This window comes from Miscanthus floridulus, chromosome 4 (assembly GCF_019320115.1).
Source record: "Miscanthus floridulus cultivar M001 chromosome 4, ASM1932011v1, whole genome shotgun sequence".
Taxonomy (NCBI): Eukaryota; Viridiplantae; Streptophyta; class Magnoliopsida; order Poales; family Poaceae; genus Miscanthus; species Miscanthus floridulus.
The window spans coordinates 98,248,546-98,274,471 of NC_089583.1; the positions used below are offsets into that span (position 1 = coordinate 98,248,546).

The 25,926-nt window shown below is 46.5% G+C and overlaps 1 protein-coding gene and 1 pseudogene across 1 annotated transcript; both read left to right on the forward strand.

Annotated features, from left to right (window-relative positions):
- Positions 1–25,926, forward strand: part of LOC136548888 (receptor-like serine/threonine-protein kinase SD1-8) — a 115,420-nt pseudogene that overhangs the window by 74,259 nt on the left and 15,235 nt on the right.
- On the forward strand, positions 12,995–16,736 carry LOC136550104 (uncharacterized). Its single transcript, XM_066541576.1, has 2 exons — positions 12,995–13,389; positions 16,425–16,736. Exons 1-2 carry the CDS (start codon positions 13,117–13,119, stop codon positions 16,473–16,475), a joined length of 324 nt encoding a protein of 107 aa, XP_066397673.1. The 5' UTR covers positions 12,995–13,116; the 3' UTR covers positions 16,476–16,736.

Below are 25,926 nucleotides of genomic sequence, written 5' to 3' on the forward strand. Positions count from 1 at the left end.
CGCACTATCATACTTGAATCCATATAAACCCGGTAGTCCATCGAGTACCACGATGGGTCTTGATAAACGATTTACAACAACCAAGATCGTATATGATTCAACATGCATGTCATATATTACATAAAGTTCATAGATACATTTCCATCATCAAAGTATGAAACAAAGTCATTACAAACCGAGTTTGATAGATAAAAGCGGAAGCAAATTAAGTTTGAAGTAGCATTTGCCAACATAGTTTAATACAGTGCCAAGATAGGATCACAATCCACAAAAGCATGTAGAAGGATTAAATAAGAAGCCTGCCCAAGGCTTACTCCTCATCCACAGCGGGATAGAAGCAACTCTTGCAATAACCATGATACACAGTGCCATTTGCAACAATGGGAAATAAAACCCTAAGTACGAAAAAATACTCAGCTAGACTTACTCATCATAAACCAGAAATAAAATGACTCCAAGGATCATGCAAGGCTGTATAAGTGGAGATAGCTTGATAACATTTTATATAAAAGCGATTAACTCAGTTATACAATTATGATTCCGTTATCAAGTTAATTATAACTATCCATCTCTAAATTAGCAACTATCCTATGCCAAACATGTGGTATATCATTTTAATAGCATACAATAGTAACCATAGCAGGTATTGTAATTCCATGTTCATTCGAACCATCATATTCCATAATACAATTACTACGATGTTGGGGCTAGCCAAGTTTCTCACTATCCAGGAGAGATGACGATTCGAATCGATTTCAACTAGCTAGGAATTTATTTCTAACACAAACCCAGGCAGACCAGATCATTAGTCACCTTAGGTCACCTTTGGTACAACTCAGGTCCATATTTCGTGGGTTCGTACCGCGCCGCACAATTGGGGACACCAAATGCTAGGACGTTTAGGCCTAGCCTGCCCTTGGACTCAGTCTAGCTCCCTACAAGGAGCGCACAACAGAACGGGGCCTAGCCTGAGTTGAGCTACTCAGCTTCGTGGTCGGAATGAGTTATCCGACCAGCTAAGTGATAGGCATGCGTTCAATCTTGTCAGAAGTGCCAACAACGGTACGGTCCTTAACTGGCACAGACGGAATCACATGAGTCAACCTACATATAGACTCCATCCGGCCTTGATTTATATCACCCCATGGTTCTATTCCATGATAGCAAATATAGCCAACCGTGCTTCGGTATCCACCTAAATCTCGCAGGTGACAGGAAATCACCCAACTTCTACCGGTCTAGGCATGGCTAAGCATATATTCGATCCTAGACCTACATAGGGTTAAAGGTAATTTTTTTGGACAAGGTAGTTTATATGCCTCAAGTGGTTTCATCAACTCTTATAACTTAATGCATCAATCATAAAGACTTAAGTAATTTTTTTGTAAAATACTAGAAGACTTAGAATGCTCCGGGGCTTGCCTTTCAGAAAGGAAGTGGGGCGGTGATCAGGGCACTCTAGAAGCTCTTCTAGATTCTACTCCTCACCTTTGGGATCTGTGGGTTGAGGATTCTCCTACTGGTCCTCTTCCTCTACTTCGTCGAACTCCAGCAACGTTATTTCTTCCTCTGATCCTAGATGCATGAATATGGCATAAGGTATTGCGAATGTATGCATGTCAACAAGTATAATATGATGATACATGATGAATGCATTCTTGTATGTATTCTTAACATCATGGTGCTGAAGTAATAACAAGTGTATTGTGTTTTACTGAGTATGTGCATATCTCTTCTTAATTACTCAATCAAACACTTCAGCAGTTCATGTACCACACTATAAAACAGCAGATAATTGTTTTACTCATAACTGGAGTTTTACTTATCCAAATGTTGTGATATTAGACTTTCTGGAAAGCTTATAAAATTGTATACAACTCTTATTTAATCACCAAAAGCTAATTCACAATTTATCTTAACCAAAACAGACAATCAATCCAGTGCTGTCCAGAAATTCCAGAGAGCAAGAAATTCAGAAATACTAACTTTAAATAGCTATAACTCCTAAACCCTTTGTTTATGGTCCTGAAATTTTAACACAAGATACATGAAGAAGTTATCTACAACTTTGTTATTAACTATTTTTACAGCAAACATCATTTTCACTATGCAACACCCCAAACTACAGAATCTGTTTGAAAACCCTCCCAACTCGAATTATAAAGCAACAATACTTTTACTTCATGTAAGGATTCAAATTTTGACAACACAAAGTCTACCAAAAGTTCAAGCATACCAAATACACTCAAGAAAACATAATGGTAAAGCCCAAACTATTTATTTAAATGCCTTTATTATTTTATTTAGATACTTAGGTTAAATAATAAACATATACCAAATGTGCATCATAAATTATCAAAAATTTACAATGCCTTACTAATGCTACCAGTAGACTACTGTAAAAGTTTCATGCCATTTTACCAAGTAAAACATCCTATGCAAAAATGACAAGGCATAAAGGCTTAAAAGAGCATAAATAGAAAACCCTTGTGAAAAGTGTCAAACAATAGATTTTATATTTTTCCTAGTATCCATATGGTACTATGACAACCTCCAACAAATTTCATGAATATAGGATTCATAATTAATTTATAAAAATTCATACAAGGATTACCTAATTATAAAAGGAAAATCTATAACTACAAATCCATACATGAACTGACCCTCCAATTTTTACCAGAGCTCATACATGTCAAGAACAGCATACCACAAAAATTTCATAATTTTTGGAGCATAGGAACTCTAGATATAAAATAAACAAGTTTACATACATTCAAAATCACATTTTAAGTTTCAATTTAAATCCTCCAAAACTTCTACTACAAGGGTCAAGATTATATTTTTCCTAAATACTACACTTCCTAAGGAACACTACAAAATTTATTTCACAATTTTTGAATCTACATAGCTCAACTTATCAAATTTCAAAGATGCACATAAAACAGGAAATAAATGAAACTGTCTTTTGAAACGGTGTCGCTGACTAGGCGGGGTCCACCAGTCAGACGGGACCCACACGTCAGTGACCGAAAAATAGGGGAGCGGAGCTGCTTCGACGCTGGTCCGACCACGGCTCGCCGCCGGTGAGCTTTTCGACGAAGCCAAGGGCACCATCAGTGACCTACAACTCAAACCGCGTCGGATGGTCAAGTGGTGACCGTGCAGGTGCGGTGGAGCGGGCTCGTCGCCGACCATGGCGGCATGGCGGCGCTGCTCTATGTGTGCCGGCCATCTCTGGCCATGGCGAAGCCTGGCGAAGCATGCAATAGCACCACGGTGTCTATGCGTCTGTGACTAAGCAACCTAGGCAGCTGGAGGTACTCCGATGAGGTACGGCCATGGCAGTGGCCACGGCAGCACTCCGGTGAGGGCGTACCCGCGATGGCGCAAAGCGAGCAGTGGCTCACCTAGGGCACAAATGAGGGCACTAGAAGGTGGAGACGGTGGAGAAGGTTGAGGTGGAGCTGCTAGCGCGACCGATTGGCAACTGGGGTGGCGGTGAGCGATGGCGAGCTCGGCGGAGCAGCTGTGACGGCAATGGCGCTGGCGGCTGCGGCGGTGGCTGCGCTGGGGTGAAGGAGACCAAAAATGAAGTGGAGAGCGTGAGGCAGTGTAGGCGAGCGTGGGGCTTGATGTAGTGCGTGTTGGCCTACCTTGGCCGCACTGGGCAGGGCGCCGGTGACGCGTGGCCATGCTTGCTTCCACGCGGCGCACAAGCTTTGAAGCCGGCCGGCCACTGAATCGCCCGATTCAGTTCGTTAGTTACGCGATGCTAGGTCTAACAGCGTACTTTCGTGGAGCTTGATCTTCTAATCCGTGAAGTATTAGTGCACACAATCTAAACAAAAGTTGTAGCTCTATGTACCAACTGTAATTCGTCTTAAGCGATCAAGACCTAATTCTCAAAGGTTAAGGAGTAATGTCATCCCAAAGTTGAGGTTTTCAAACTGTCAAAGTACTTAGCAAAATTTGGTAAGTGTTGAAAATGTTGATTTGATGATTTTTGTGAGTTCCAAAAGACTAAGCTATGCACCTTATCATCACATGACCCAAAAATAAAAGTTGTTCCCCATATCAAATACTACAACTTTGCTTTAGTGACCACCTACATGCAAAGTCTCTATCATGTGGTTCAAACTTGGTCAAACCTCTTACATTCAAATAGTGACTTATACAGGAACTATGACTTAGTGACTCATTTAGCCCTAGCCATGAATACTAAAGTTGTTCATAATGATACTCTAAACATGTTTAAGCTAATTGCAAGGTCACACACTCATTTCATGCATTGGTCACACATAGGGTCATCCAGGTCAACACATATAACATCACTTAAGTGCTTGATCATGAAAGGTGACCTTCATGAACAAGGTTCCATTTGCTAACCTAAGTGTTGCTAATATGTTTTTGTGACTCATATCAACCAATTACATGTTTACACTCATGATCATATGCATATACACATGGAAAAATGAAATAACAAGCAATGTTGCAAATGTTTCAAACACATGTTTCAATTGTAAAAGCTTAAATATGAATGCTTGATGCTCATGCTCATGCAATGCAAGTCAATTTATGCAAGGCTAACACCTAGGGTGTTACAACGTGCACTGCGCGTAGGGTCTTGCCGCCGCTATGACATAGTCGTTGGTGGTCATGGTGCATTCCTCGCCTCTTGATCCATCTACCCCATCATGCATTCGTGCCGCTTCACAGTCGTTGCGTAGTGGCCATCAGTTTTGGCTCCTAGGGTGACAAGTCACCTCACTACCGTCCTAACCGCTAGATGATGGTGGTGCGTCCCCCGCACCACATTGCCGGTCCCCTATTGTCATGTACGCAGGCTTGCTTGCCACCACCGACCGGAGCCTACCTTAACTGTTGCTGTCGCGTACTGCTTGCTCTCCCTCCCTTTCTCTTTCACACGTCCGGCATGTTCTCGGGCTTTGGCCGCTGTGGTAGTGGCGCCAGGGAGGGATCAAGTGCAAGGTGCTGGCACCAGGCAATAGCATGATGGCGCTGGCTCTCTCGTGCTGTCCACAGTCCGCAGCAGCCACTGCCATGCTGTGCACGCCGACGTCGCCAGTGCCGCGCCTCCCGCTATCGCCTAGGTCCCTCGTGGGTGTGCGCGAGCACGCCTGAGCCCTACCGCCGTCCGCGCCGGGCCACAGCTACCACCACCCTAGGACCGCTATCAGCCCGCGCTTATGGTCCGAGACGGCCACAGCTACCATGCCAACCACGCTGAGCCGCTCAGCTCTACAGCCACCCACTTCTCGCTCTTCTCCTTCCTCCTCTGTTCGTGCATAGAGAGAAGTGTGCCCCGATCGATCTCCTTCCTCTAGCTGCAATAGACCAAGGTAGATAGTCCCCATACATCCCCTACCTCCCCTCTATCTCCCCATGCCCTTGGATTTGGAAGACGTGGTCGAAATCGCTAGATGCCGAAGCTCCAGAGAGCTGCCTTGGTGGACGAGTGTGAGGAGCACGAACACTCCTGTATTTTCCCCTTCGTCTCTGCTTGTTCCTTGACCAATAGCAGCAGCTAGCTCCTCCACTCTCTTCTCTCTCTGGGCCCATAGAAGTGCACCATGCCAAAGCCAAGGCCATAGCTCCCCTCACGAACAGTTGCGGTCATGAGCCACTAATCCACTCCATTCATTTGTTTATTCTTTTTCCCTTTCTAATAAACCAGCAGTAGCACTGTGGCCACTAATCATGTTTCATTTTCTCCTCGTGGTTAATTAGCAGCCACCTTGCACAACTAATATCTCCACCAAGCTAACTCTGATTCCGTCACTTCTTCTTCCTAAATTCATCTAAAATCGAACCCTACCTATCCATAAAGTTTCATAATTTTTGGAACACATTTGAATTTATGTGAATATTTATTTGTGTCTATTTGCCAAGTACCGCGAGTTCGACGCCGAGGATCCAAACTGCCAGCAGGAGTTTGCCGAGGACGCCGACGGAGGGATGTCGATGGATCGCGGAGTCATCGGGAGTTGCTGGAGAAATTATACTTTTAGAGGCATGATTGGATTTCTAAGAATTTCGGCTGTCGTTGATTATTTACATCTATGCATTTGCATCAATACATATCATAATAGGAACGACGGTGGATCGATGGTATCAACTGGAGTAGGTGAAAAGATGGTGCCAGGGATCATGTCACGAAGATGGAATGCTAACTTTTAGTTATATTTTGCCCAGGCAAGCCCCAGTGCATAACCCCTACTTTTATGCACTTTATATTATGTGTGTGCATTAAGTTTTAAGGAGTTGAATGAAACCCACTTGCATATATATATCTTTATCCTATGAGTCTTACTAGTATGACATGATCATATAGATTGCTATGCTACAGGACTCCAATAGAAGTCGAGTGATTGCTTGTCACTCGCGAGAGATAGGAAATATATTATGGTTGTTACTATATTATTATCACCTGGAATATATATGGATGATAATTGGAGACCAGGGCAGAATGGTACTTTGGATCTGGACTTGGGTTGGCATTTGAGCGAGGCTCAGATTGCATTTGTTCCGCCTGTGTCGGTTAAGGACCGACTGTTGTATTGGGTTCTAGGAAGGATCACAGACTTATTATCCTAAACACATACTTGTGTATGGGCGCAGGGAATGCTTGTTGCTCTCTTGTCGTGGGTTCCTGGCTCTTTCTGGACCGACTGATTGGAGGCGGGGATGGTCGGAGGTCTAAGCACCGCACTGAGTCCGGGACTCAGGAGCGGGAGCTTGGAGTCCAAGTTTGGACAGGGGCCTGGACCCCATGACAGGAGAGTGGTGGATTGGTCTTGCTTGTGCCTGTGGTACAAGCGGGGCGTGTGTTTAGAGATACCCAGCTGGGCACATTGATTCATGAATCACTGGGCGATTCGGTAATGGCTTGTCTATAGTCTAGCAACGTAGTAAGAACTGGAAGATAAAAGATGATAAAATGATTCTGATTACTTACCACCTGCTTGAAAGTAGCACAGGTGCTTACATAGAATGGTTAGTTAAAAAACCAATGTTGACAGCTAATAAAATTGAATATAAGGATGCACTTTTAGTAATGCTCCTGCAGATGCAATAAATCCACAAGCTAGATAGCCTTATATGTCCTTGGAGTCTTTTCTTTCCTCCTGGCGGGTAAATCTTGCTGAGTACAATTGAGTACTCAGAGTTTTATTTCCCCCTATTGCAGGTGACAGGCGGATGCTAGAGCTAACCCTTGTGTGTGGATCCCTCCTGGTGGGCTCAGAGAGGATTCCTTTATGCTACGATCATAGTCTTTATTTATAACTCTCACTAAATGTTTTTATAAATGGAAGTTTTATAATCTGTTGTCATAGTTTATATATCAATGCTTCATCATGTCATGAATAAATATTTATTTTCACTGTAACTCTGATCACATATTTATATTCCGCTGTTAAATTAAATTGTTCACAACTCTGATAACATGATCATATTCCGCTATTATAAATAATAAATATTATACTCTGATGTAACATGGAAAGTGATGTAAGAAATAGTTAATAATGATGTAAGCTTTATTCTCTCATTTGTGATCCTGATGGAAAAATGTGGATTTTTGGGTTCTCCCTTGGGGTGTGCTCGACGAAACTACGTAATTTGGTGTCCTCCCTTGAGTACTTAGTGTCTAATGGAAGACAATTACTCCTAGAAGGCATTAGATTAGGCGGTTCTGCCATAATGCCCTATGACCAGATGGTTCATACGCTGAAGCGACGGTGATGTTCACCTCAACACAACAGGTCACGCTCCAATGCAACGGAATAAGAATCTAATCATGGACAGAGCATAAGCCATGCGGCGGTGTTAGTGCATACCCACACACGTGGGTCGTGCTCCAATGCGATGGAAGTAAGGACCTTATCATGGACGAATAATAAGTCAATACGGTGGTGTAGTGTACACCCCAGTCGGTCTCAGATATCAACAGTGATGGCTATGAGTATCATTACCCATAGCTTACTGCCAAGGCCAAAATTGGACGGCGATGTGGGTTATGACGCTGTTGTGAGAGGTGCGAGTGTAGTAGTGAAGGATCGAGGGTATAGTGGTCACCTTGGTCCGATCAGATGCCATCCCTACGCCACGCTGTGCAGACAAGACAACACTGCACTGCGGTGACAACCAGTATGGTGATTCACCATCCAAATACGGTCCGATAGGATGCATGTACGATTCTACCCACCATTGTATGGGATCCACAACGAAGGCAATGAATTAGAGGCCATCCAACCCGGAGGGAGCCATGGCCCCAACGATTGGGATCATGGCCCTCAGCTCCTCAAACCAACAAGGCGATCGATGACCCAGGGGCGGCTACCAACTCCTGTGTACGACGTCCTTAAAAACCAGGAGGCGATGACGAAGACCACGGTGAGGAACATGTCGCACAGGACAGGTTGGTGAACCACCATCCATGCCTACAGTGCCGCCACGGTCGGCAATAGCACCACGTCACACCATGCCGTGACGTGGCCACAAGACCATGACGACAACCATGCTTAGACACGCTTCACAAGACAACGTAGCTTGCAAGCCAAGTTAGCTAGGCCCTCTCTCAGGCTCACGACCCTTCAGTCAGAAGAACCTTCTTCTTTGTACACGCTCTAGCCCCAACTCTATATAAGGGCAATCAGGGCACCCATCTTGGGGATCCAACTCTCATTCACTCATTCTTACACCGTAGAACGGCTCCTAAGCATCCCTTCGGGCAGCCCATCTCCTAGCTCTAGATCTCCTACCTCTTTCACCATTCTTGTACCCTCCATTGTACAAACTTAAGAGCATTCAAGCGAGGAACACACACTCGATCATCTCTGAGCCTCGACGTAGGGCTACGGCCTGAACCAGAATAAATCCTCGTGTCTTTTGGATGCTACCATCGTCTTCTTAGAGCAGCGTGGCAATAGTATAAATTTACTAGTTCGGTTTACAAAACACCGACACATCATATCTATACTATATGAACATAGCATCTCATGGAATATAGAAAATAAAAAATTAAACATAAAAAATAATTAAGTAAGGTAAAATAAAAAATAGAAGTTAAAAAGAAAGAAAAGAAAAATCACATAAATAAAAAATAAAAAAAAATTGAAGAAAGAAAATAATAAATTAATAAGAACATGAAAGCAAAGAAAAGAAAAAGGAAAAGGAAATAAAAGAAACATAAAAATGAAAAATGAAAAAGAATAATAAAAATCACATAAAATATAAATATAAATATAAATAAATGAAGCACGAAAAGAAAAAAGAAAAAGGAAAAAGAAAAGGAAAGAAAGGAAAAAGAAAAAGAAAAGAAAAAGAAAAGAAAAGAAAACATACGTAAGTACCTACTTGACGCTGTCGGAAATCCCGTGCCGAGCGGGCAGCGCACGCTCTCTCGTGCATGCATGTGGGCCGCGCGTGGGCCTTCATGCGGGAAGATCGCGCGGGAGCCGTTCGGCGCATGGCTTCCGTCTGGCCGTTTGAACCAGAAGAATCGTGGGCAAATGTGTCTGCATACTCTCAATGTATCTCGATCTTCTACTGGGCGTTTATGTGTAATTTGGCTGCTCCACTAATATAATATATGTGTTTTATAAAAAAAAACGTGACAACGCCATGAACGTATGATCATCACCACGCTTTTACTTAGAGCGTCTGCAGTGTATGGTCCGAAGCCACTCCTATAAAATAAATGCAAAGATCGAACCCGCTCCTATACACTGCTGAGCTCGACTCGATGGAGGAGCCGCTCCCTTGTATGGAACCCGGTACTTCTCTTTCTTCACCGTTCTCTCTTTCTTGCTGTTGGCGCTCCCGCCGCAACAAAGAGCTCGTCGTCGGCCATGGACGAAGAGCTTGCTCACACCCCCAGCTCCATCTGCCCCAGCTCGTCGTCAACCATGGACGGAGCCCCATCGAAGTCCTAGATCTGGGCGGAGGAGCTTGTGCCCCAGGAGCGGAAGGAGCCAGTGACAGCGGTGCTCATGGGCTGGTGGCGGCAGCCCCCATGGCCGCATACGGTGAGGAAGGCCATGGAGAGAGAGAGAGAGAGAGAGGAGGAGGAGCAGGAGGAGAGCCACTGCCTTGTCGCCGAGGAGGGAGGAGGTGGCGGGGGAGGAGGGGTTCCGGCGGCGCGATGGAAGAGGTGGAGGGAGCCGAGGCAGAGGGAACGGGATGGTGCGGGAGAAAGAAGACAGTTGAGAGATGGATTTTTTATTTCATGTGGGTCCCACTTATAGGATTAGGTCCGGTTCCCTACACTGTGGCCAATTTATCAGGTGAAGTCACATCTCCCCATAGGAACGGGGTTGGTTCCATACACTGCGGATGCTCTTAAGCTGTTGAGCTCCGTGGGTGTAATGATCCTACTGTCGGGATTGTGCATTTTAGTATCGGCGTGGCTAGGGCCGGACTCCAGGACAGCCTGCCCCGTCCACCTTTGCCTCGCCCCACGAGTGCACTCCGCCCTGTCTTTGCGTCAGCCGGTACTTCCCCTGACCCCCTCCTCTCTCTGACTCTCCGCGCAGGCGACACTCGGGACGAGCACACCCCCAGCGCGCCCCGACCCGCATCACCCCCGTCCGTCGGCCTCTAGTGCCCTGGTCCTCCAGCCTCCCGGGCACCGCGTGCACCGCCAGCACTGCCCCCGACTCACCCCACGGCCGAATAACATAAAACACTTGCAAAATAAATACAACATAGGTCAAAAACAAAAAAAAATACTTGAAACATGCACTTGCAACATATATGTGAAACACATAAAACATCCGAATAAAACACTTGCAACATGAAAACACTTGCTGCAACATAAGACTGAAATAGCTGAAACATTTGGAACATACTATTACAAAATACTCCTTCCATTCCAAATTATAAGTCGCTTTGAACTTTTTTGTACATCCATTTTGTTATGCATCTAGATATAATAATATGTCTAGATACATAGTAAAATGGATGAACTAAAAAAAGTCAAAGCGACTTATAATTTAGAACAGATGGAGTATATGTGAAATATATGTAACATCCAGATCAAAAAATGATTACAACATACGTCTGGAAAGCAGATGAAATATTTTGAACAAACACTTGCAACATGCCTCTGAAATATTTGCAACATGCCTCTAAAACACTTGCCACATATGGAACATGTGCATCATCTCCCAATCTACTTTTGCAACATCAAGATAAAACAACTACAACATACATCTAAAATATCTAAAACACATAAAACATACATATGCAACATAGGGGAGGGAAGGTTGGGCCGGTCGATTCCGGGACCGTCAGGGTGGGAGCCGGCGACGTTCGGGCACCATCAGCATCAGCCACGCTCGTGGGTGCCCTTGGCTCAGCCGGGAAAGACCTGAGGCGCCACGGCACGTGCGCCCCAGCTGGCCATGGCAAGGTCAGCGGCACGCCCGATGACGATGGCGACAGGACGGACGACGAGGGAGTCAGCAGCGTAGGTGACTGGGACGCAGGTAAGTGGCGCACAGAGTGAGGACGCACGGCGCGGCCGATGATGGGGGGAAGCGCATAGCACGGCACCCAACGAGCGCACGGTGGGGGAAGAGGGGCGGATGGATGAGCGGCCACGCTGCTTCCGCCGCTAGGCGGATAAGCATATGAGAGCGGGCGCCGGGCGGATAAGCATACGAGGGAGTAGTTAGTTTAAGAAAAAAACAAAAAAAATTATGAGACAAACAAGTGGATTAATTATTATATAGATTGACATAGCCCCCCGTACTTGTAATATATTGCATTCTAGCATTTAAAAATTATCCTTAAATATAATGCATTCTAGAGGACAAAAATCAATTTTACATTAAATACTTTTCAGTTATCAATCAATCACCATTAATCACGTTAATGATAGTGTCTGATTAAAAATAAAATAAGGGTATAAGTGTCTTTTATGTTTTCTCTTAATTTATCTTAAAATTTTATAATGCATCGTTACAAGAGAGAGGGAGTAAGTTACGACCAGCCTATCTCGCTCTAAAACCTGATACGGCCGCATCATCATGTACTCGGATCCGGTCAAAGCAGGCAGGAAGCAGCACAGGCATGAATGAATGCGGTACGCAGACCGCAGACGACGGGCAGCCGCAATCATAACGCCGTGCAGTGGTCGGTGCGGCACGTGTCAGTACTGTACTGGGCATGCAGAAGCAGAACAGCGGCCTGGGCACTCGGCAGACGGCAGGCAATCGGCAACCGCTCGGCGCTCGCTCCTCCATCCATCCTCCGCTCGGCATCGGCATGCATCCGCCCATGATTAAACAAGACCGGGCATCGGATCTCGGACGGCTGGCCAGTACAGAAGAGACAGCGGCCGCTGGAGATCGATCAGTGCATCGCCTCCGTTCGGCCCTTGGCTTGGAAATGATGGTCGGGTGACGGCTGGGTACCGGGTACCCTGATTTTGCTGCCGAGGAGCTGATGGCAGATGAGGACCGCTTTGCCATGATGGCTTTCATTGCTGCAGTTGCCTTTGTGAGGTCACGGCACGCAGTCTTGGAGGTATCCGTAATCCCGTATACTCGTAGCTAGGCAAAAGAGCTGTGCAGTGATCCGTTGCCAGATTAGCATCAAGAAACCATGCATATGCTCTGTCACTGTGATAGTAGTCATGATACCGAAAAGGAAGCAGAGATCTCCTGTTCGGATCCATCGTCCTCGTCCAAGCATCTGCGTCGGCGACAGTTGAACTGCATTATGGCCGCTTCTTACGATACCCGATGAAACAGTGGGTGTGCATGATAGGACTGTCTCCAACAGCAAGGACGTAAACACGAACCATATTCCATGATTTGAGTACAGGAAGAGGAGTCACGCGTCTAAAACCTTCCTTCTCCAACAGCGAATCTCAAACAAGACTCCTAATTTCCTTCGTCCAGTGCCGCCTGCTCCACCGTCTTCGTCTTCCCCACGGCCGGCCACCTGAGCTGTGAGCTTCGACGCGAGATCCGGCGAGGCGCGCGGCCCCTTCGCGCGGACGAGCTCCGGCAGCTTCCTCGGCGTGGGCCCCTTCGTCCGCTGCCTCGCGAGCACCACCGCGGGCAAGTACCACCGCGAGTGAGAGCCGCCATGCTGCAAGCCGCCTCCGTCCCCACTACGAGCGGCACCTGCGAGATCCTGGCCGCCCTCTCCTCTCCTTGCCGCGTCGGCTGCTCCTCGCCGCACCGGCGGCTCCCCGCAGCAGCCCTGCCTGGCGTCCGCCGCGGACCCGCCTGGAAGCGCCGGTGGCTCCCCGCCGCGGGCTCGCCTCGCCGCGCCGGCTGCGCCGCGTCGCGCACCACTACAGCGCCAGAGATTTGTGTCGTCTCTCTCGAGACGCTTATTTGCGTTTCGGTTCGGCTGGTATGCAAAACGCGCCCTCTATTTGGATCTTCTATTGGAACGTGTGTTTTTTTACCTAGAACACTATTTTGGGTTTGGGTTGTGCGGTTGGAGACCGTCTAAGTGACGGTGTGGTGACCGAGCGGCAGGAACACACACTGCCGCTGGCGCGCAAGAGGCCAGAAGCACTGTGCCAGCTGCGCGCGGCAGCAGGCTAGCTGCTGTGCTCCGTATTCCTGCCTTTTGTCCCCCGATGTACCGTCGTCACTTATGATGCACCCGGTCCCAGACCTAGGACCACCTCCACATCGATCGATCCATGGATCGTCATAAGTTCGATCCATGCGCGCGCTCTCACACCTTGACGACACCTTGTCTGCACTCTGCAGCTACCTGGTCGTAGGCGACAGTAGGCACCATCCATCCATCGGATCCTCCTGCTGAAATCTGAATCTAATCCAGCCATACACGTAAACGCAAGGATCGTAGCGCATGCATATGCATGATGGATCGTGCAGTGCACGCCTGCTGAAATCTGCATTGAATTGAATCACTGTCGCTGCTGATGCGTCTCACCAGCCTGTCATGGACTCCCCACACCAGCACACCACAGTACCCAAGCTGGCGTGATGGGTCCCACACCCACTCCGTCAGGACTCTATTTTGTCCCCGCCCCACGGCCGGGCCACCGAGCTCACTCTTCGAGTGTGTTCGGCTGGTGTTAAAGTCGGCTGAAGCTGTTTTATTTTGAGACAAAAATACTGTAGATTTAGCTAATAAGCCGGCTGATAAGTTTAAACGAACAGGCCATTCTTCCCCGTCGCCCCATCGCCCACCGGTCTTCTCCTCCTGTGCTGTGCCCTTCCGCCGAAGCCCTCTATTCCTCCCAGCAGCGCCGCTCGCCCCTTCTCCCCGTCCGCTGGCCGCTGCTGGCCCTCTCCGCTTCTGCGCGCAGCTCCGCTTCATCCCCTATATCAGCCATTGCCGCCACCTATCGCCGCTCGCTACGTCTACCGACTCTTGTTTCTCTTTCCTAATTCCTACGTCCAAGTGCAAGTCCAAGTCCTATAGCTAGGGAGCCCCGGCGACTCGCTGAATAAGGATGTCAACAGGGCGGGTTCGGATCGGGTGGAGTGTCTGGGTACCCAAAACCGAAACCCGAACTTAAAACCCGAATCCGCCCCGAACACCGATTCGGGTTAAAATCCATCCCTGAAACCAAAACCCGCGGATCCCCGAAACCCGACGGATAATCCAAAACCTAAAAAAATTACAACAAATCAACCAGAACAGCAATACAAAAATATGATAAATTAGCAAAACAGATTGCAGATAACAAGATGTAACCATAAAAGTACTGGCAGGCAGCAGCTACAAATATACAGAATATGTATAGAATAAATTAGCTAGCCATGTACATGATAAATTAGCAAGCAACAGTCGCAGCTAGCCATGTACAGCATCAATTAGCAAGCAGCAGCAGCAATTAGCCAGGGCAAGTAGGCACCTGCTCGCCTCCGCGACACCGCCCCCCGGCTGGGTGCGCCCTACGCCCCCACGGACCCCTGCTGGGCACGCCGCACGCACGCGTTGAGTGGGCAGCTGCCGGCTGCCAGCTGCTGCGGTGCTGCCTTCTAGGACGGCGGGCAGCGACCAAGGCGGCAAGGCGGCCGTCGGTGGGTTCCTGGGTGGGGTCGAGCCTCGAGCACGGAACACCAGGGTGAGCACGGATCCACGGTTCCATACCGAGAGGAAGAGGTCAAGGGCTCCACCGCTCGAGCTCGAGGCGTCCCTGCGCCACCGCCGCGCGCCCGACTACGACTGCCCGAGCGGCGGCTTGGGTCTGGGGTGACCGGGTGAGGGTTTTGAGGGAGAGGATTTCAGGCTTATATGCTAGGGTTGTTGATGGGCTGCTAGTGGGCCAAATTATTTCAGGGCTCCGATGGTGATCCGCGGGTGAAACTGAAAACCCGCCCTAAACCCGCTAACTTTCGGGTATCCGAACTCGAAAAACTGTGGGCGAGAATCAGACACCAAAACTGAAACCGCCGGACCCTAAAACCGCGAATATCCGACCTGAACCCGCACCACTGTCATCCTTATCGCTGAGGCTGCCCTCGCAAGGCACGCGCGCCCACAACCCTAGCTCCAATCTTACTCTATGGCTCTATAAATTACGCGCCTAGCTTGTAAGCAGCACGTACTTATAATGGTGAGCGAGAGCAGCAGCTGTAGTCTGTGGGTAGATCGATGATCGATCGGAGCGAGCAATGAAAGTAGTGGTATAGTCGTCATGCGTGCTTATCAAAGGGGCGCTTACTGGGAGTTCCTTGGCATTCTGTCCACCTCCTCGCCCATCGTCAAATCTGTTGTTTTTGGAGGTGGGCATACTGCCAATGGAGCTGTGTAGGCCTCTCTTTGTAAAGCTTGCATGACACAATCAAAGAAGAGCTTCTACGTTACACTTGATCATCACCCAAACGCCTTCATTAAGCTTGTCTGCCTCCTTCTCTTGCGTGCTTCATTTGATGGGCCTTTTGATGTCGAGGTGCCCCGTCCGGATCTTTTTTTTCTTTGTTGGGGTTACCGTTCATCATGATCCGTGAGAATCTGAGATATGCTTTTGGGGAAAGTTTTGAGGCAAGCTATCTATATAGGTACATATGGTAATCTGATCTGCTATATTTGTCTATATTTGCCAACCTAATTTAATTAGTCTGCTTCAAGGGCCGCCCGGCCATATATGAGCCATGTTCGCTTAAGCTTATTAGAATCAGTCCTATTTATTTAGTCTATATAACGATGTTTTTCTCTCACAACAAATCAGCCCTGCAAATTAACCGCAGCAACAATAAGTCCCGCCGGCCATGGTCTTGGGATAGTGAAGAAATAGTAGTTTTCCTCTCTTCCGCATGCCATTTTCCTCTCTTCCGCATGTCATTCTTTGGTATCCTTCATTTTTGCCTGCTAATCCTTCTTTTTGGGCGCGCCCAAGGCGCCAAGTCCTTCGGAACTAAACCCCGCAGTTCAAGCATTCTTTCTGGTTTCTCATGCAGGTCTGTTCTAGGATCTTTGAACTTCGAAGGGAGTCATCTCATAATATCTGACCATGGGGCCAGGGGGCCAGAGATGAGAAGAAAGAGGCTCAGGTGTTGTTTGGTTATGAGGAGATTTTTAGAATCAGAATAAAAAAAATCCAACAGATCTAACCTATTTGGATGAGATTTTAGATTTCTGATTTTTTTTTATTTAGGATTCTTAAAATCTATTGGTAAGTGCAGAAGCAGTTGTTGCAATCCTTATACAACTAACCCGTTTGAATACTGCTTGAATAGGTTTTGCATAAATCTATAAACCATTATCACTTAGCTAGGGTTTTTGTGCCAGTGACCGGTGATTGTCACGAACGCTTGATGAGATTCGCCATTATTTTCGTTAGCTTACCATTTCCCCATAACATGTGCTTCTGCTCCTTTTTTTTCTTTATCCCAAACTTCCAATAAAGTTTGGTACATTGGTGTGAATGCATGAGCTCAAGTTGCATGCAACTCTCGCGCGTCTCACCCTAAGCGCCACCGCCCCCACAGTTGGTCCCCCTCCCTTTCCCTCTGCCATCTCTCTTCGAAGGTCGGAGGGAGTGGGGATCCATTATTTCATAAGTTTTTCTAGTAAATTGAGTTCTTAGGGTTAGCACTACTACAGAATTGGACTATCACTGTCGACCTCATCACTGCTGGTTTTTGGCTCAAACCGGCAGTGATAAGACCAACCGACACTGATATTCTGGTCTTCACTGTCGGTTCATATCACTGTCAGTTTTAGCCAAGAATCGACACTGATATTGAGTCATCTCTACTGATTTTTGCCAAGAACCAACACTGATACTATCACTGTCGGTTCATGGCTTGAATCGACAGTGATATACTGCAAGAAAACTTCATAAATTTCTCATATGATGTCCAATGAAGATGAACTTTATATCAAAGTTGTAGTACTCGACGAGATCTACAACTTTATAGTTACAAACTTTTTTAATTTAAGATCGTTTGAATGTCCAAATATTTTTATTTGAAATCATTGTTCTAACAAAAATTACGTTTGATTTCTAAAATTTAAAATTTAAATTTTTCAAACGACCTCGGATAGAAAAACGCCCAAAACAAAAGTTATAGATCTCGAAAAGTTATACAACTTTGTAGTTGACAATTTTTTATTTAAAATTATTTACCTCTTCAAAACGTTGTTTAAAATTAAAATTTGAAATTATTGAAAAACTCTGATTTCTCTTTTTAATCTCTTGCTAAAATTTGTAACTAGTCTTTCTCCCTCATACTAACTTTAAATTTGATGATTTTTTTCCTAAAAATTTCTAAAATCATGCTCTATCAATTTATTGTGTTCTTAAGGCTATTATTTTATCCATCTTTTTATGTAACCGTGTTTTATCTATTTGAATTTTGAATTTAAAAAATGGCAACATCAAACTCCATTTTGAAAAACTAAATGATTTCAGCTGAAAAGGTCATGAACATAGAAGTTGTAGAACTTATCAAGATCTATAACTTTTATTTTGATCATTTCTTCATCCGATAAAGTGGTAGTAACATTGTTCATAAATATTACGTATCCCTCTAATAGTTTCATAAACTATAAGAGGGATATGTAATATTTGAGAACAATGTTAAATTATAAGAGGGATATATAACATTTATGAACAGTATTACTACCACTATATCAGATGAATAAATAATTAAATGTTCAAAATAAAAGTTGTAGACCTTGAAAAGTTATGAAACTCTTTAGTTAACAACTTTTAATTTGAAATCATCTTGTCAATAAAAACTACGTTTGAATTTCTAAAATTTGAAATTCAAATTTTATAAACGACCTCGGATGGAGAAACTATCAAAATAAAAATTGTAGATCCTAAAAAGTTATGAAACTTTGTAGTTGACAACTTTTTTATTTGAATTCATCTTATCAAGAAAAACTACATTTCAATTTCCAAAAATTTGAAATTTGAATTTTTTTTTAAATGACCTTAGATGGACAAACAGAAAAAACGAAAGTTGTAGATGTCAAAAAGTTATAAAACTTTGTAGTTGACAACTTTTTAATTTGAATTCATCTTGTGATGAAAAACTATGTTTGAATTTTTAAAATTTGAAATTCAAATTTTGTAAACGACCTCGGATGGACAAACTACCAAAATGAAAGTTGTAGGATCTTGAAAAGTTATAAAACTTTGTAGTTGGATAACTTTTTCATTTGAATTCGTTTAGGGTCCTAAATACTCATTTCAAAATTAGATGAACATAAAAATGGCTAGAACGAAAATCTCCAAACAGCTTGCAGGTGAAGTGGTTAGGAGGTTGAAGATGTGAAGCAAGAGGTCAGAGGTTTGAGCGCCAATGGTCGGGAAGCGCGCGTTTTTTGCGCGAAAAATCGTGACTTGTGACTTGCGACACGCGACCATGTGGCTGTCCAATAGGACCTCTCTCAAAATTAAAAAAAAAATCTTTTCTATTTTTTAGCCTATTTTTTAAATTTTTTAAAAAAACCACATCACTGTCGGTTCATAAGAACCGGCAGGATGTCAATCCCACATCACTGTCGGTATGTCACTTGCCGGTTCAAAATTCGACAGTGAATGGGGTTTTTGAACTGACAGTGTGTGGCAGAACCGCCTAATCTAATGCCTCACAGGAGTGCTCGTCTTCCATTAGACACTAAGCACTCGAGGGAGAACACTAAATTACTCGGTTCCGTCGGACACACCCCTAGGGAAGAACCCGAAAGTCCACATTTTTACCATCAGAATCACAAATGAGAGAATAAAGCTTACATTATTCTTAACTATTTCTTACATCATTTATAAAAACAGTTGGTGAGCGTTATAAATAAAAACTATGATCGACGCGTAAAGGGAATCCTCGCTGAGCCCACCAGGAGGAATCCACACACAAGAGTCAGCTTAAGCATCCACCTGTCACCTGCAACAGGGGGAATAAAACCCTGAGTACTCAATTGTACTCAGCAAGACTTACCCGACAGGGTAAAGAAAAGACTCCAAGGATATGCAAGGCTATCTGGCTTGTGGATTTATTGTATTTGCAGGAAGCATTACTAAGCGTGCGTCCTTATATTCGATTTTATTAATAGCCGCATTGGTTCATTAACTACTATTCTATGTAAGCACCTGTGCTACTTTCAAGCAGGTGGTACGCAATCAGATTTTCTTTTTCCATCTTCCATCTTTCCTCTTTCAGTTCTTACTACGATGCTAAATCGTAGACAAGCCGTATCGGATCGTCCAGCGATTCGCGAATCAATGCCCCCAGCTGGGTACCCCAAAAACACACGCCCCTCTTGTACCCCAGGCACAAGCAGGACCAACCATCACTCTCCTGTCCCGGGTGTCTAAGTCCCCGTCCAAACTGGGACTCCAAGCCCCCACCCCTGAGTCCCTGGACTCAGTGCGGTGCAAGGATCCTCCTCCACCAAAAACAAACCCTGATAGTCGGTCCGGAAAGAGCCGGATCCACGACAAGAGAGCAACAAGTCTTCCAAGTGCCCATACATAAAGTATGTGCTCAGGGATAATAAGTCTGTGACCTGCCTAGAGTCATGCAACGATCGGTCCTTAACCGACCAGACAGGGAAAAACAGTGTAACCAAACTATGCCCCGTATCCACGGCGACACAACTCCTTACACTCACCAATACCCAAACCATATCCCTACCCGGTCACCATTTTTCCATTCTACCATTTATATTTTCCAAGTGATAGTAATATATTTCCTATCTCTCACGAGTGACAGGTAATCACTCGACTTCTACCAGAGTCCTGTAGCATAGCATTCTACACGATACTGTCATACTAGTAAGACTTATAGGATAAAGATATATGTGCAAGTGGGTTTTAATCAACTCTTTAAAACTTAATGCACAAATATAATTTAAACTGCAGAAAAGTAGGGGTTATGCACCGGGGCTTGCTTGGGTAAGATATATTTAAAGCTAGTATCTGCATCTTCAGATCATCCACCATCAACTGAATAGGAAGCCCATTGCATCATCTTCGGATTCCCAATTATCCTTCAATCGATCCGTTGATCCATCATCGTACCTATACGATATGCAATACGATGCAATACAAAGACATAATTAATCGATTGCAACCATGACTCGTAAAATACGATTTACGCCTCTCGAGTTAATGGGCTAGCTCTGACGACGACCGTAGTTAGCTACATATCCATGTTGTCGAATCAAGGCATTATTTCCTAATAATTGTTTTAGTTATACAAACCCAAGTTATTTCTTTATTGCATTCTATCGATTTAACCTTTATTCGGAATAGGGCATCATTATCTATTTAGCAAGCTAATTATTTTGGAACCACTTTATCACAACAATTCGTACCGGTTATCTTTTTATAATATTAAGTACCATAAATTAATTATATAGCTTCCAAGAATATTAGCAAACTATGGGAACAAATTATACTAACAGAAAGATCATGATTTTAGGAATCTAGCAAAATTGGTTTCACAATTTTATGATTTTTATTTGATTTATTACGGATTTACAAGCTTCAGCCATATTAAATAAAATAGCAAGCTCAGCAACCCACAGCCGCATAAGGCCCAGCCGGCCATCAGCTGGCCCAGCGGCGGGCAGGCAGTGGCCCAGGCGGCGCACGACCAGCGCGGGCCACAGGCTAGCCCAGTAGGCAGGAGGCGGCCCACGCTGCGCGGAGCAGGCCGTGACCGCAGAGGCACAGGGCGAGCGGCCCAGGCCGGCCCAAGCATGTGACGGGCCCAGGCGAGCGACCACAGGTCGGCCCAGTGCTGGCAGGTGCACATCACATTTGCGAACAGGCCCTCATACTTTCTCGAAATAAACTCAGCAGGACATTGGGACTATTTACTTGAGTCATGTATTTAGCAAAAAGGACCCCATATAATTTTTTTGCTTGGATATATACCCTCCTCACCTCGCTTCTTCAATCTCAGAACAGAGCATCGTCAGGGGAGGAGCACCGACCAACACTGCATGATAGCCCGATGGCAGTGGCCGAGGAGCAGGGAGGGGAAGCGGCGTTGCTGGCACGGGCAGCGAGGACGCGGCCACTGTTCGGCATGGGCGCGCAGGGACTTGGCACGGGACGGCGTGGCAAGGATGATGCGAAGCGGAGCTCCACGGCGGCGGATGTGCCGGCACGCGAGCACTGGGAAGCCATGGGGGAGCCGCCACCAGCGACGTCCAGCCGGCGTGGGACGTGAAGGTGGGTAGGCGCTGTGGCCGTCACGGCCGCAGTTGCGGGCTGATGCGGCGATGGGCGCACCACCGGCCACAGGCAGCAGGCGGACCGTGCGGATGACGGCGAGCGGAAAACAGAGGAGACATGGAACGGCGCTGCAGGACGGCATCCACAGCGACATTGGCGGCGCGGCTAGGCTCTGGGACGGCGATGGAGGTGAAACGACACCAGTGGCTGACGGCATCCGGGGCTACGGCACGGCAGGCTACGGCGCGGACCGAGGCGAAGGGGCGCGCTCGCGCGCGGTTGGAAACGCGGCGTGGGACCACACGGTCAGCCGCGTGGAAGGGAGAGCGGCGCTGAGAGCTTGACCAATAGCGGTCGCGGTGCGTGGGGCGTCGGTGGCGCGTCCACGCGGGCTCGGGCGCAGCGGGGCTCGCTGCTTTGCGCGTGCTGTGGCCAGCAATGGAAGCAGCGCGGGTGCCAGCGGGGTCGCCCCGAGGCGTTTGGTTTGCCAAGGGGGTGCGCGCATGCGGTGCGGCGCTCCAGGCGTAGCGGTTGCACAGCGGCAGCACGCGCATGAGAGGAGGAAAAGGCATGGCCAGGGCACACACGATGGCCACGCGTGGCCATGGCAGGGGGAAAGGTGCGCCAGCGGTGGAGACAGAAATAGGGGAAGTGGCGTGCTGGACTCGGCCGAGGGAGATGGCCGGCCACGGCACGGCACGGACGAACCAGCAAATAGGAGGCACGGCAACGGTGTGGTGTGCGGCAGCAACGCGGGAGAAGAAACGAGGAGGGCGCTGGTGTGGGCGCGGCCCCTGCGATGAGAGGCGTGAGGACGATGGAGGCACTACGGCTGCGAGGTGGAGGACACGGAGGAGCAACGACGGATGGGGCTTCGGCTTCGGCTTCGGCGATGTGAGGCAACGCGGGGTAGTGCGATACAGTGTGTAGCAAGCTGAGGGAAAGAATAAAAGCAAGCAGCGGTGGTAGCAGCTCGGCTTGCAAAAACAAGACAGAGACAGACAGACAAGACCAAGAGGCAGGCGGAGGCAGCAAAAGGACAAGGCATGGCGGAGCAGGACCACATGCTCCACGCGCTACGGGATGAAGCAGAGAATGACGTGGCCAGGGCCGACCGGCCGGACCAGACCAGGGGGAAAACATCCTGAGCGGAATGGCATAGAGGCGCACCATGCCCCGTGCACGAGCAAAAAGCTAATCCAATAGGCTGGTGGCCTACCTGGTACGAAAATTGCTAAACAAATTAGTAGAGATGGGGAAAGATGACAATTTACAACGCACAGTGATGCTCAGAGCCGAATCCCATTTTTTTATCGATGACGTTGCTAATCGCTCTCACTGGAGCCATTATATTGGCATGTGCGTCCGTCGGTCGTAATGTGTGTATATATACATATATATATATATATATATAACGGTTGCGCTATATATATATATGTATATCATTCTATTTGTTAGTGGATTCTATTTTTATTTATAAAAGTTGCTATTTATGCTTTATCTAATAGAACAAGTCGTTCGCTATCGATTGGCCAGAATTGTCGTTCGACATTCCTGAACATCTTTACGCACTGCGTACTTTAACTTGAGTGTTTAATTCGAGTCCGCGAAACTAAGTCACATAAGATTCGCTTATCGCCTCAAGTACGTTTTAAATTAAAAACCCAAGAAACTCATTTCAAAAAAATTCTTAGGCCTAAATCGCGGTGCTAAACAAGCTCGTAACACAAGGGGTGTTACAACCAACCCCCCTTAAAAAGAATCTCATCCCGAGATTCAAAGCAAGAACCAGCAGAGGGAAACGTGATTACATTACTGAGATCAGGGATTACACGACAGGTTGCACGACTTCGAATACTAAACCACACGGGGATCTAGGGATACATGGTTAAGAGCAACCTAATGCAACCGAGACTTAATCCAGAAGTCAGGATAGACGAGGACAATGGAGAATCAACAAGAAGATGATTATCCAAAACATGGCGTAGCACCAATAGATCCAGAAACAGTCGACTAAGAAGTAAAACATTGTGAACCCTATGATTGACTACCAAAAGGGAAACTTGACTTCTTCGACGAACCAGATCCTTCCTTCTCTTCAGATTACACCATCACCTCAGATTGACGAACCTAGCTTCACAAGGTTGACTGGATTTTGTAGCTCTACTCAAAATGCGTGGGAAAGGGGTGGAGAAGAAGAGTAAGGACCAAGGGGATTTTATAGTGATGAACGATGGGGAGACACAACACCTAGGAAGTGGATGCGGCGGGGATGGGATACACAGACAGTTCACACAAGGGGAAATAGACATGGCCATGGCGCGCTCCCTGCACAAACGAGCGGATGGAAAATAAAGGAGGGAAGATAAGCGGATGCGCTCGACGAGGGAGGCGTGCGAGCAATCGTGTCACCAAAAGAAGAAAGAAAGGAGAGGGAAATAGGGGGGGTCCGATATGAGGGACGAGGCATGAGAGTGGAGAGCCGACCGGATGCTGGGAAAAGGAGAAACGCACTGTGCACAAAGACGGCGAGCACAGCACAATGCCACGGCCACGAGAAAATAGGGTGCTATAGGTCCTGACACAAGCGGCGTTCGCAGGGTAAGTAGCGAAATGACCCAGCATGCATAGCGCGGTCAACTAAGCACAGGCTTGGAACAAGACGTCCACTCAGACTTTTACGACTACCCACGGCTAACCTTCCATACTACTCTTCATTTTCTTCCCTTTACCCGACCACATCTGTCTTTCATGTAGACTGAGACCATGTCATACTTTCTCCCTCCAAGACTACCTCTTGTTTACCTTGAGACAACACTTTTGCATCAACCCATTGTGGATTTTCTGTTTGAACACCTGAACCTTTCCAAGGAGAAAATTTTTAAAACAAAACGGTATGGCGGTGTAACTTGGTAAAGGTATTTGGTTAATAACCTCGATACCAGCGCGCGCCGAGCAGCGTCACATGTGGCAGTTGTTCCACAGAGAGCCCTCGGTTTTGTTGCGGCACCATAAACTATTAACCAGGCAACCATTACCAATTTACACACCATGAAGGCGGTGGGGTCATAGACCACAGAATAAGGGGAGTATTGCAAGGGAAAATTTCAAACAACAAAGGTTCCCTTCACAACAAGGGACAAGGAATTCAAACCCAACGACAAATTTGTTTTAAGGAGATTCAAGTGTTCTACTGGGGCATCCACAATTAGTCGATACAGTGTCCTATATTATCCAATCACGGCTGATCTACTGGTATCTGAAAGGCAACTTCTCTTGTAACTCACTTAACATCGCCCTTGAAAACTTGGAGCATGTCTAACGAGACTTAAAGTAAAGGAACGCAATAAACACAATGAAATAATTAAAATGCATATTCCAACGATCTTATACGGGTACAGCGTACAGGCATTCAGGCTCCATTCATGACACAACATTCACCTTCCCTACTGGCGGACGATCTCAACAACTACGAACGAACAACATGGCAAGAATACAATACCGGAGGACAGCGACAACAAGCACTACTACTATGGGTAGGGATGAAAACGGTACAGGTATTTTCTGACCGTATTCGAAACCGAATCCGTTTAAAGGGGTTGAGATCTGTCCGTATCCGAGTCCGGATATCCAATAGCTGATACCGTATCCGTATCTAAATACTCAAATCGCATATTTATGATGTCGATATCCAATCGTATCCTATCTGACATAGTTGACACTATCCATATTCGAATCCGAATCTAGACAGAAATATGAAAACAAATGTAATATCAGTGATATACATCCATATCTGATCCGTTTTCATCCCTAACTACGGGTACAGCATCATAAGGCAACTAATCTACATCTTCTCATGGCAATGGCTGAGTTAGGGGAATCAAGGCTCAACTTCTAACACTTTCGAGGGTGGAGGAGTTGGCGGTGCTGTAACACCAGTTCTTCTTTCTAGCGAGTGGATAGGGATCCCTTCCAAGATCGGGGCATCCTATCTTTCAGTGGCCAATGTCCTCCGTTCAGCCCTAGTGACAAGATGGGCCACCCGCAGCTAATGGACATGCCGATCTTTAGCCTCCTTTAGGGCTTCCGACATGGCAGTCTCTCGGCTCTCAGCAGCTGCAGCACTAGCATGTGCTTCGGCGAGCTGCACCTAGAGCATCCGGTTGAAGATCTCGGCTTTCTCGGCTTGATGGAGGCAGCTCCTTAGTTCCAAGGCTTGACGGTCATACTGCTCATCTAGAGCGAGCAAGTATGTGGTCAAGTGC

Bases quoted from the DNA above. Each gene is read 5' to 3' on its own strand.
- LOC136550104 (XM_066541576.1), top strand. From the start codon at position 13,117: ATGCTGCAAGCCGCCTCCGTCCCCACTACGAGCGGCACCTGCGAGATC. The intron at 13,390-16,424 runs GTATGCAAAACG...TTTCTCATGCAG, and splicing joins TTTGCGTTTCGGTTCGGCTG to GTCTGTTCTAGGATCTTTGA.